The sequence below is a fragment of the Curcuma longa genome, chromosome 5, assembly GCF_044706935.1.
Source record: "Curcuma longa cultivar G26 ecotype Majalengka, Jawa Barat chromosome 5, ITB_CL_G26_1.1, whole genome shotgun sequence".
NCBI lineage: Eukaryota > Viridiplantae > Streptophyta > Magnoliopsida > Zingiberales > Zingiberaceae > Curcuma > Curcuma longa.
In genome coordinates, this window is record NC_133865.1 from 1354067 (window position 1) to 1365773 (window position 11707).

The 11707-nt window shown below is 35.1% G+C and overlaps 1 protein-coding gene across 6 annotated transcripts in view; it reads left to right on the forward strand.

Annotated features, from left to right (window-relative positions):
- Nucleotides 1–11108, forward strand: part of LOC141829976 (tRNA-specific adenosine deaminase TAD2) — a 31724-nt gene extending 20616 nt beyond the window's left edge. For all 6 annotated transcript variants that reach the window (XM_074717435.1, XM_074717433.1, XM_074717437.1 and 3 more), the window contains 6 exons: nt 3593–3630; nt 5924–5990; nt 9157–9316; nt 9397–9490; nt 10027–10127; nt 10614–11108. In XM_074717435.1, coding sequence (XP_074573536.1) covers nt 3593–3630; nt 5924–5990; nt 9157–9316; nt 9397–9490; nt 10027–10127; nt 10614–10660 — 507 coding nt within the window. In that variant the 3' untranslated portion in view covers nt 10661–11108. The remainder of the gene's footprint in view (nt 1–3592; nt 3631–5923; nt 5991–9156; nt 9317–9396; nt 9491–10026; nt 10128–10613) is intronic.
- The last annotated feature ends 599 nt before the right edge of the window (nt 11109–11707 follow it).

Genomic DNA, 11707 nt, shown 5'->3' on the forward strand with positions numbered 1-11707 from the left:
TCAGCTATAAATGCAGTAAACAATAATAAATGCATGCATGGTCACTGTCTGCACTCGCCACCCTCAGACACTCAACATGTGCAGTGAACTAGGGCGCACGACAGGACAACCGCACACCCTCTAACAACAGACCACTCAGAGTGGGGAGCGGGGAAAATATCACCGTCTGCCGTCAACATCCCCAGACACCCAACTTGTGCAATGAACTGGGATGCACGGTAGGAATCACTCGCTCCAACAACATACCACTACACGTGAGGGGGAGGGGCAGTTTTCAGGAGAGCTATCTAACTAGTCCTGGTAGCACCCAACCTGTGCAGTACTATAATGCTCTCACCCAATCTATGCAGTGAGAGTTAACAACAACAACATGCCACGATGCATAGTTCAACATATTACTACTACAACATCATGATATGTGCAACATCAAACATGATAAGACAACACATATAAACAATAATTAATGAGACTGTATTGAAGATAAACAGATTATATCAGGGTGCAACATCAAACATAAATCAAGCAACGAATCAGGCAACAATGCAATAAGGATAGCAATAGGATAAACAATTAAATTATGCACTACAAAAAGAGGACCTGTGTTGACCAAGCACAGGAATACCCACATGGTGTGATGCACGTCAAAATCAGAACCTCCAGAAAATACTAAACTCCGTGTATATCAAGATTAACGAGTCAAAATCCTGCAAATTACAACAAACAATATTCACTAATAATTACATATATCTAGCCAATTAGAGATCTAACACTTAACCTAACTGATTAAACTTAAGTTAGCCTTACCTGAATCGACTAGGATCAACACAAGTCAACTCAATAGATCCAAAAGGTACAACTCTAACTTAACCTAATTAAATCAAATTAATACAACACGGTTACTCTAATTTCAAGCTGACCTTATTCCATTAAAACACTTAGCTTAATCCGTATTTAACCTAACTGTAAACAACAATCATCACTGATTTCTAACCCAAACAACAAATCCTAATTGAACTCCAATTAGCCTTAATCGGGTCATCAATAATCCACTTCAATTCAACGATTTCATCTTGTTTAGTTTCTTAATGGTATTTGTCATGAAACTAGAAAGGCACAGAAGAACAATATTGGAAGGCAATGGTGAAGTAGAGGCTTCTAACATTTTAGGATTGAAGACGCTCCTCAATGGTTGTACTAAACACTAGAGATGGTGAGAGAGGAAGATGATGATGTTTACATTCTGTTTGTGGGTAGGCAGCAATTATCAAGTAAGTAAAGCAAGGTTGTTATGCAAAGAACCCATGCAACGAAGCAAAAGTGGATGGGTAAAAATTCGGCAAGGTTACTATGTAGGGAAGGCAACAGATGCAAGAATTTTAGAGGGGGTTGAATTACTCAACAGCATGCAAGGACAATAGAGGGCGGCAATATCCCATACAGCTGATTAAGAATCAGCAAGCACGCCTTCCAAAAATGAATTGCCATGATTCATAACAGAAATCAAACAAAGAAAAGCGAAGATAAGGAGGTTTTAGGGTTTGCAGAAACGAAGAAGGCCAAAGTGACCATGCGGCGGTGATCTTCACGCAGCTGCGGTGTTGGTTCGGGCGGCGTTGGGCGTCGGGATCCGGCGATAGGGCAGCGTCGGCGTCGGCAAGGGGCAGCGGTATTGAGGAGGAAGAAAAGGAGAAGAGGAGAGGCGGGAGAGCAAAGGGGTGGAGGCACAGCGTCGGCTGTGCAGCGGCAGAGCGGCGGCGGTGTCGAGCAGAGGAGAGGGAGAAGTGCCTCGGTCCCCTCCCTCGATCGGCCTTTTAAAGCTTCCCTACCTGAAGTTCGTTCTGGCAGACGCGGCGCGAGTAGCGGTATCCATTGGTTCCACCAGACCGGGCCGCTGCGAGGGAATGCGGGATGCGGGCGCTGCGCGGCGGTTGCGAGAAAGAGGCGGGCGAACAGGGTTAGCTATTTTAGTTTATTTGAGGAGTAACAGTATTCTTAACGGAACGGGGCTAAATCAACTTAAAAACCTAGGTAAATATTGAACGATTGAACCGGTTAGTAGCGAACCAGGTTTAATTTTGGTTCGCTTGGTTCACTAACCAAACTATCTCGGATTTGACCCAAACCAGTTTTGTTGGATTCGTCTTCACTAGATGAATCTTTTCATCGTCTCCGTTTTGACAAAACTTCTTCTATCACGAACCAAACCAAGTTGGTTCCATTTGGTTCAAAACTGATCTCTACTAAAATAAAATAAAATAAAATAAAAATAAAAATAAGTCAATAAAAAAATTCTTGGTATCTTACACTGAATGACCAAGGAACGGTCGTTCGATTTAGGGAGATTAGGTAACCACGATTCGGTGGGTATAAATGATCTTTCCAACCAAGTGAGCTGACTTTGCGGAGAGAGGCCCAGTAAGAAGGCCCTTGCCAGAATATGAATCAGAGGTTCTCTTTTATCCGAAAGATTGGAATAACCTTTAATTGGGGTGGGTTAGCCCTACATACAAGTTCTTAAGGATTATTTGTTTGCCCAAAGGTCCCGCTCTCATGCTCCCAAGGCATGTTGATGAACCATTCCATCTGTATATTCTCTTTCTGTGCACTGGGTGGACGAGTCATGCAGGTCACATATATTGTCACTCATCCATATCCTTTAAGTAAACAAGTAGAAGTATGATTAAACAATATTTAAACATCCTTGGAACAATATTTAACAATTTTTGCAGGAACCAAGTGGAAGGATGAATGAAACAATATTTAGCCACTTATTTACATGAAGGAGAAGATTAGTTGGTGGAAGGCTCATGGGGGAGGAAAATGATTTCCACTCATTTTGAGATAAACTCATTTCCTCCAAAATTCCCGTATTCATTGATTATCTTTTACATTGTACCAAAGACTGGAAAATAAAAAATATTTCTTAAGAAAACATGTTACACAACAAGCAGAGCCTAAAACTGATACTTCTACATACTTGATAGAGTTGTGTTTTCTATATTTTCCAGAACTTATTTTGTTGCAGCCCAGAAATTTATTTGGTGCATGTGGCTGTATGAAATTCAACCACAGCGGAATGGTCTTACCTTTACTTATTGTTTTAATTGTTAATCATTGATTAATTTCCAGTTTACATCATATGCCACAAGGCTGCACAAATTATTCTCAAACTAATTAAATGTTTCTGTTTACATATTGAAAGAGAGTTGGGAATATTTGGAAGTTGGTTGGATGAAATGAGAGAAGACTGGAAAGGAGTTACAGAGAGGAGGTTGTTATTATTATGACTATTTCAATTTTAGTTATCCTTACTTCAACTTTCACTCCAACTGAATGGGTGAATCGATGGAGGAATAAACTAGTTGTTTCATTCATTCATTTATCTCAATGAATGAGTGGAAGAATAGATTAAACAATATCCATTGACTTATTCATTCATCCATTTTCCGGTCCTCTCAATCTGACAAAAACACCACAAGAAAGACTTGAGTGCTCTTTTGAATGACTGGATATTTTTTGCTATCTTATATGCCTACTTTTTTCTCATACTACAAATATGAAGCTCATTTTTTTGGTTCTCTTAATTCATCAGGCTAGGCTTGCACTTGAAAAGCTAGAAGTTCCAGTTGGGTAAGTATAGTGTTTCTCTGTGTGATGTTTGTGCACCTTTTAATTCTTGTAACTCGGTGGATGGTTCATCTTGTTATCAATTATCATTTCCCTTTCTTAGTAGTGATTTATATCATGATTATCCAATAAGTTCTCTGGTCATTTTTGCTTGGACTGTTTCTTAGGAAACTACTAATAATTGTTGACGGATTGTTGGTCACTTAAAAAGATCATGCACTTGAAGTAAGCACCATTTTGCTTAGTCTTAATGCTTCCAAGCTTAGATTTGTATAGAATTTGAAATATATATTCAATGGTATTATTTCTGATAATGGTAAATTGGCAATCCATTGTAATGTCAAGTGCATTAATGCCCTTGGGAACATGACATTGCACAATATAGGTGGGCATGCCTCAATTGGTGATTTTACAAAAGGTGGAAAGTAGTATAAATTAAACCAGCACAATAAATTAAATGTGTTTTGGGTCTGTAATTAAATTATTTCTACTTGTTTGAAAAATATAATTGTCCTCTTTCTACTTCAATCATTTCTAGTACACTTAGTCTAGTTTACAAGCCCTAATGAGAGTAGGTTATTGCAAATCCTATAGAAAATATCATCTTTTTGTTCTAATTATTTAGCAACAATTTAAATTTTCCCCGTCTTATATGTGGTATTAGAGTCCAACTTTGTTGTAATTTGCACCTTGACCTTTTTGTCCATTGGAAGGATCTCTCCTTAATATTGATGACTACAATCATGAAAGAGGATGAGCTTCAGAAGTTGGAATCTGTCATATTCTTTGACATTCCACAAGTGCCAAAATAGGCTTCCTCAAGGACTTTGCTTGGATGTACCTTATCATACTTAAGTCAGTTGGAAGACTTGATCATGATTTCTTGTCTACCATCTTGATGGGATCAACATTTTCTTGGTGGAGAATAATGATGCATTTTGTTCATGTTCTAAAATGTAATATTATTTTGGTCTCTATTTATTTTGGAAGAAAAATATAATATTATTTTATCTTTATTTAGTCTATATTATGATAATTATTTTCTCTATTACTATTGTACCTGATCCACTTAATCTGATTCCTAGTGAAACTAGGGATATCACAAACATATATAAAGAGGCTCCTATCCATGTGAAGCTTAGATAAATAAACTACTAGTAACTTAGTTTATGTATTTTGTGGTTAGGCCTAATATAATTAATGTGATAATACTATCATCTAGGTAGATTGTGACAATTATTGTGACAGTGACCTAATTTTAGGTGTTGCGAGAAAGAATCATTTTGTGTTGGCAGAGCAACTATTGGTTTCTCGCATGCTAGCAATAAGTAGTAGTTTTGGGCTGTAAGTTAAACCTTGGATCTAAGAACATCATGTTAACCTTGGATCTAAGAATATCATGTTAAGTGTGGGATAGTGTGACACCTTAGTTTAGCTCCATAAGGATGAATAGTCGTGAGCCAATAAAGAGGATTTATAGGCAGTCTTATAAATTTAAAAGAGCAGATGAGTAAACGTTGGATTCAAGAATTTGGAAGCGAGCCTAACAAAGTTTTAGTCTTTTATCTTGTTTGGGTGGGCTGTCATGTAGTTCTTTATTTGTTATATTGTCTTACTGATCAAGGCATGCGACCTTGTTGGATCACTTTCAGAGGCATGCATACCTGTTATTCTCTTCATCATTCCGTCATCCGATAATGCAAGAACTTAGGATGATATTAAGTTTCTAGCTCTGCTGCTATGGATTTATTTTTTCTGACACCATTTAAGGGTAGTGTCCAAATTGGAGCCTTGTCTATACTAAGGATAAATCTGCTTTTAATTGTTAAGGTGACATTGTGTGTTTTTGAATTTTGTGCCAAACTGTGTGGTTTGTTAGACTTGTTTTCTGGAGCTCACAATATATTAAGATAGGGTGCAATTGATAATGTAAATAAGACATGATTCTAAAAGCTTTTGTGATTGTAGGGGTTTTTCTTGTTGCACCTTTATACTTCTTTTCTGTACAGCCACATGTTTATATTTTAAGGCAGCTGATGTTGACTATAATTGTTGTTCCTTGGATACATTTGTGTATTTTTTCCAATTTCTGGATAGTCTGATGTTGAGTACTATCGTTGTTCCTTGAATACTTTTGGATGTATTCCAATTTTTTCATCTCAATATTTGATGAACAAGCCACTTTCATTTACTTTTCTTCATCACAAGTTGCAATGTAACATCATAACCATGATAACTTGGAATACCAGTTGTTTTAGGCACCTTGTTCTGTTATTTACAATTTTTGTTCCATTAGGTGTGTTATAGTGAAGGATGGAAAAGTTATCTCTTCAGGTTGCAACCATACCTCTGCAACAAGGAATGTATGTCTCAGATCTATTCTACTTATGTTCTTTATATATACATACATTTATATATGTATGTATGTATAAATCCCTTTTCTTTTGTTTTTCTTTTTCTCCGATTGATTTCACTAGCTTGCTAATTGTAACTCAAATCTGATATGTCGTTTCACGTCCTTTCAAATTTTGTTTGCGTTAAAAGTGCCACAAGTGTTCCAGAAGCGGCATCCATTACCTAGAGTTCTCAAGCCTCTTACTGTTTGTAGTATCATCAGGCAAACGTGTAGCATGCCAATATCCTGTCAAGGATTACAAGTTAGTTTGTTTTGAAACTTTATTAGTTACTTCTAGTTGTTCAACTTAACCAAAAATTGCTATATTTACTCCCTCCCCTTTTCACAGATAACCATCAATTGCTGATATATGAATCAAGGTTTAAAATCTCGATCCGTGCCGAGATTTTGGTCTCGAACCAGAACGATACGGTTTTGGTATCTTATCGTGCCATGACAATATAGTTTCGGTATTTTTTTAATTTTAAATATAAATGTATATGAATTTTATTAATATTTGATTATTAAATATGTTTTATATGTTGAAATGTTGAATTTATATTTCAATATTTTCTCTTAAAATTTTAATTTTAATTTAAAATTATAAAATCATTTGAAAGCTTAAAATAATTATAAAATTATTTGAAAATTCTAAATTATTATTTTTTGAATGTATTTACAAATTTTTAATTTTAAAAAATTTATTTGAAATGTTTAAGAATTATATTTTCTTTAAAAGTTTAGATTATTTTAAATTTATGGTTAATTTTAAAATTATTTTAAAGATTAAATTATTTTATAAAATATTTATTAATTTTAAAATTATTTAAAAATTTTAAAATAATTTTTAATATTTTATAACTATTAATAATATTTTATTTTTTTAAAAAATACATATTTAAAAATTAACTAAATCAAAAATTTAAAAAATTACGGCTGTAATAGCCCGTGGAGGGTTTTAGGAATATATAAAATGTTATTAGAATTTAAATAAATTTTTATATAATTAATGAGATAATTTGATTAGAATTTTAAGAAATATATTTGATTATTTATTTAGGTTAGGATTGATTATTTATTTAGTTTAGGAGTTGATGAGAAAATAAATAAAAAATTATTAGAATTTAAATAAAATAAATAAAATATATAATTAATTAAATATTTTTATTAGAGTTTAATTAAATTAATCGTTACCGTTTTAATTAAAAAACCTAATCTCCCCCCCCCCCTCGCGACGCGCGCGATCTCGGCACGCGAGGTCGTGTGACCCGCGGCCGCGCCAGAGGGGTCATGCAACTCCTCTGGCGAGGCCACCAGGGTTGTGCGACCCCTCCGGTGAGGCCGCCGTGGTTGTGCGACCCGGGCACGGCTGCCGTGGGGTCTCGCGACCCCTCCGGCGCTGCCGTCGGGGTCGTGAGACCACTCCGGCGCGGTTGCCGGGGTCGGGCGACCACTTTGGCAATTGGGCTGGTGCCGGCTCGTGCCGGTGCCGGTCGGCGGGCGGAACAAAATGTTTCGCCCGTTTCGATCGGCTCAGTATGAGATTTTAATCCTTGATATGAACACTAATTAAAATGTACAATCATTGACCATTCACATCTTTAACATGCGTAATTAACTAATAATTCCATTTGCTACCTAATTGATACCTTCACTCCTGATGATGTAGATCTTGATGTGTAAGAGGTTAATCTACACTTACGCATTATTTCCATACCATGGCAATTTATTTGTCAATCAGAAACTCACATCCTCTCCCTATTTTTACCTCTGCCCAAGATATGCAAAGTATGTGGAAGCTGGATAAAGAGCAGCTTTCATTTTTAGTTACACGAATAGCAGCATTGGAGAAGAAAATTTTGCCTTGTGGATGTGAAATTAAATTCAGTTAGTCACTACTTCTGAATTCTTTGGGCAAATAAATGCTCTTTACAAAATCAAAGTATCTCAAACATATCATAGCATAAATCATATGTTAAGTGATGAGTCGACATCGTATGGCTACCAATTTAATTCCTGATTGGATCTTTCACCCTCGTTAGGTTTTATTTTGTGAAAATTTAGTTTAGAAAAGAATTAGAACCATCTTACTAGGAGAAGCTTGATTCTACTGAGAAATTGTTTGTTGGCATGGACAAAGATCTTACATTGGATCTTGGATTCCCATAAATTATTAAATTAATTGTGTACTTGTGAAAAACAGTTTCGTTGAGTAGGTCTTTAAAGAAAGTGACAGACACTGTTTGTAGTAGTCAATATTTTTGCCTGTCTTGCATCGCTTAGAAGTTTACTCAGGGGTTTTAATAGCCAAATGTAACAAAATAACTGAACCAAACCTGTTTGTATGTTTGTATACTTTGCTGATCAATTTTTAGTGGCATGAATCCCATCATATTCTTTTTGGTTCTGTTTTATTCTATGGAAGGAAACAGTTAGGAAAAAGGGAGGATAGAAAACAAACTCATATGAAAAGGATTGAAAAATATTTTCCTTATTTTAGTTTCCTTAGTGGGAAAGTAAGAAGTAGAGTTTTCAATGTTACTTTTGGAGGGAGGAACAGAAAGAGGAGGAACTTAAATTTTTTCTCTTCCTCTTTCCTTCCTCCAAAGTAACTAGGAAAACTCTACCAAAAATTAAAAAGTAGATTTGAAATATTTTTTTTCAAGTATGAATTTGAGCTCTATTATTTCTGAAGACAAAATTTTCACCCAAATTGAATGGAAGTAATACAGAGAAAAACAATAGAAGAATATGGTTTCTTTATCTTTTCTTTCCCACTCTTTTTTTTTTCTTTTTTGCTAAAGAAAATGGAGACCAAAGTACAAAGTCCAACTCTATTTTTTTAGGATTCTTCTTATAGATTCTTTCCTATATACTTGTCACTCTTCTATGCTAGTCATGTATTCCACTGGAATTGTTTCTCCGTAGGGAAGTTAAACAAGTAGTTTGCTCTTATCTTGCAAAGTTTGTCAGAGTTATGTTCCATCCTTACCATTATTAGTTAATTGCCATTAGACAAATTTCACTTGTCCAACTCAACGTGGTCAAAGGCTTAAATTTTTTTCATATGTCTTGTAAATTAGGCTGTTTAATTGGATGAATGTTGATGTGAGTCTTTCCCCTTTGTATATCAGGCTACTAGACATGCAGAAATGGAAGCTATTGATACTTTGCTTGAAGAGTGGCAAAAGATTGGTTTTGATCAATTGGAAGTTGCAGATAGATTATCGGAATGTGATCTTTATGTTACCTGTGAACCATGCATCATGTGTGCAACAGCCTTATCCATTCTTGGTTTGCTAAAGCTACCCTATTTGGATTTTTGTACTTTCAGTTACTACACTTATTTGTTCCTCTTAATGACTTTCATATAGGCATAAGGAAAGTATGTTATGGCTGTGCTAATGACAAGTTCGGAGGCTGTGGATCTGTTTTATCCCTTCATGAGATCACTGAGAAATTGGCAAGGTTTACTTTTGAATTGATCCTTTTATTTTCCCCTTAGAGACAATGAAATTTAAACATCATTTGGCAGAACTCGATGACAATTCTATATTTGTATAGAGGGCGAGAGGGACTTGCAAAGTTAATTACAAGTCTGCCTAGTGCTTTCTTTTGTTTTTAGCCCTTGCGCTCTTTTCTTATTTTTGATGAAAAAGTAATTTTCTTAGACTTCTCATCTATGTAATTTTCTGCCATCCTAATGGTTTGAAGCTTCTTTGGACATAGAGATCTGAGAATTTAACAAAACAAAAAGGGAAAAATGCATGTTGAGTTAAACTTCTCATCTATGTAGTATGTATCGGTTTTATATTTCTTGGCTTTATATTTCTCATTGAAGAGGTCATTGAAGTAATTAAGCATGTCTTAGTGCTCCTTGATAAACCTGTCTATTTCTACCTTCCATGAATATTTCGTAGCCATTATCTCATTTTTTCCCTTTATTTAGAGTAAATCATTTTCAAGTTTTGTTGAGCCAAGCTCATAGTTCTCTTTACTCTTAGAGGTGCTTTACCGGGCAAGGGCTTTGAATGTGAAGGAGGAGTTATGGCAGATGAAGCTGTTGCTCTTTTTAGATGTTTCTATGAACAAGGAAATCCAAATGGTAAGTCTCACCAATATATTTTTCTTAATTAATATTGTCCATATATGATTTATTTGAATCTCTTGACAATCAACTTTGTTGCCTCAATCATTATATATTATGTGAACTCATTTATTTTTTGAATAATTTTGTCTGTATTTATCAATGTTATATTTGAAATCCTGGAACACTGGACCTGTTAGTGGAATTGGATGCGATTTCTGATAGTCATTTCCTATCAATTAACTGATCTATGAACTTTTGTTCTTTGAGATTACGGGGTGAGCCAGATAAATAACCATTGGATAGATTCTCAATCCAAGTGTACATATTTGAAAGAAGATTCATTTTTTCTTTTTCACATCTAACATGCGGTATATCATGTTTTTTATAGGCAACAAATTGTCGTGCCTGCTTCCTTTTGTTGTTAAAATGATTTCTTGTTTATACCACTTTCTCCTATTGACGTTATCATACTGATGCTCTCTGATATTCTATTCATTGTAGCTCCAAAACCTCATCGACCAGTCCGCATCTGCCAATCCACTGGATGAGTTTCTTTTTTCATCTCATCAAAATTGCTTCAACTCCATCTAGGTTGAAATGCTGTTGCAATCCATGATATTTCATTTTCGACAACATTATTTGAAGCGTAATCACATTCGAGGACAGACAACAGTTGGAAGTGAGGCAACAGTCACTCCTTTACCTCATTGTGTATCACCTGTAGTGTGCTTCTATTGCTGCAAGCCATTATGAAACGACGATTGAAAATTTCAGCTTTTAAAGTTTTACTCTTGTAATTTTGGTAACAAATCCATGGGTTCTTAACCATGGATGTTACCATTCTGTGATACTTAAAAATCAAAATTGTTACTAGCTAGGACATGTTAATCTGTTCCAGTCTATCAGGTAAATCTTGTTTTCCTGGTAATTTCAGGAAAAAATTGGGCACACGCCTACGATTTATAATGTGAAAAGTTGATAAAAAAACTCCAAATATTGTAGACGACGTGCTATTTGGCATTAAGCGTACTGTATGTTTGCAAAAACGCACAGGAGATTTTACATACTTTAAATTCAAAACTATACAATTCTACATCACGGTTTGTTGCACACAGTGACTCCTCTTGGTAGAAATCTGTTAATCACAAGTATTAAATTTAGTCTTTACAATTTATCCTAGAGAACATAAGTTAGAGAGCTTCATGATACAAACAAGTCTAGATGATCTATAGATTTGCTCAAATGAAAATGAAAAAGCTTCCAGAATCCCTTAGATCTAAGATCTCGTTAATGATTATAAATGAAGTAAAAGAGAGAATCAACTCTAATCTCACTCTAACTAATGAATTGTGAAGGCATTTTTAGAACAACAGAGATAAGAATTCTATGGACAAAAATATTTTAAAACATGACCTTAATGGTTGCATTCATTCCAAAACTTTGTCAATTTAAACTAGACATTTTATGACCATAAGCCCATGCTTAGAATTCTTTGGTAAAAAATATCCCCAAAAGCTTTTAAAATATGCCTTAACAGTCACATTCGTTGTTGTTGGGTTGACCAAACTAAAGCTTTGTTCAACTTAAACTAGACA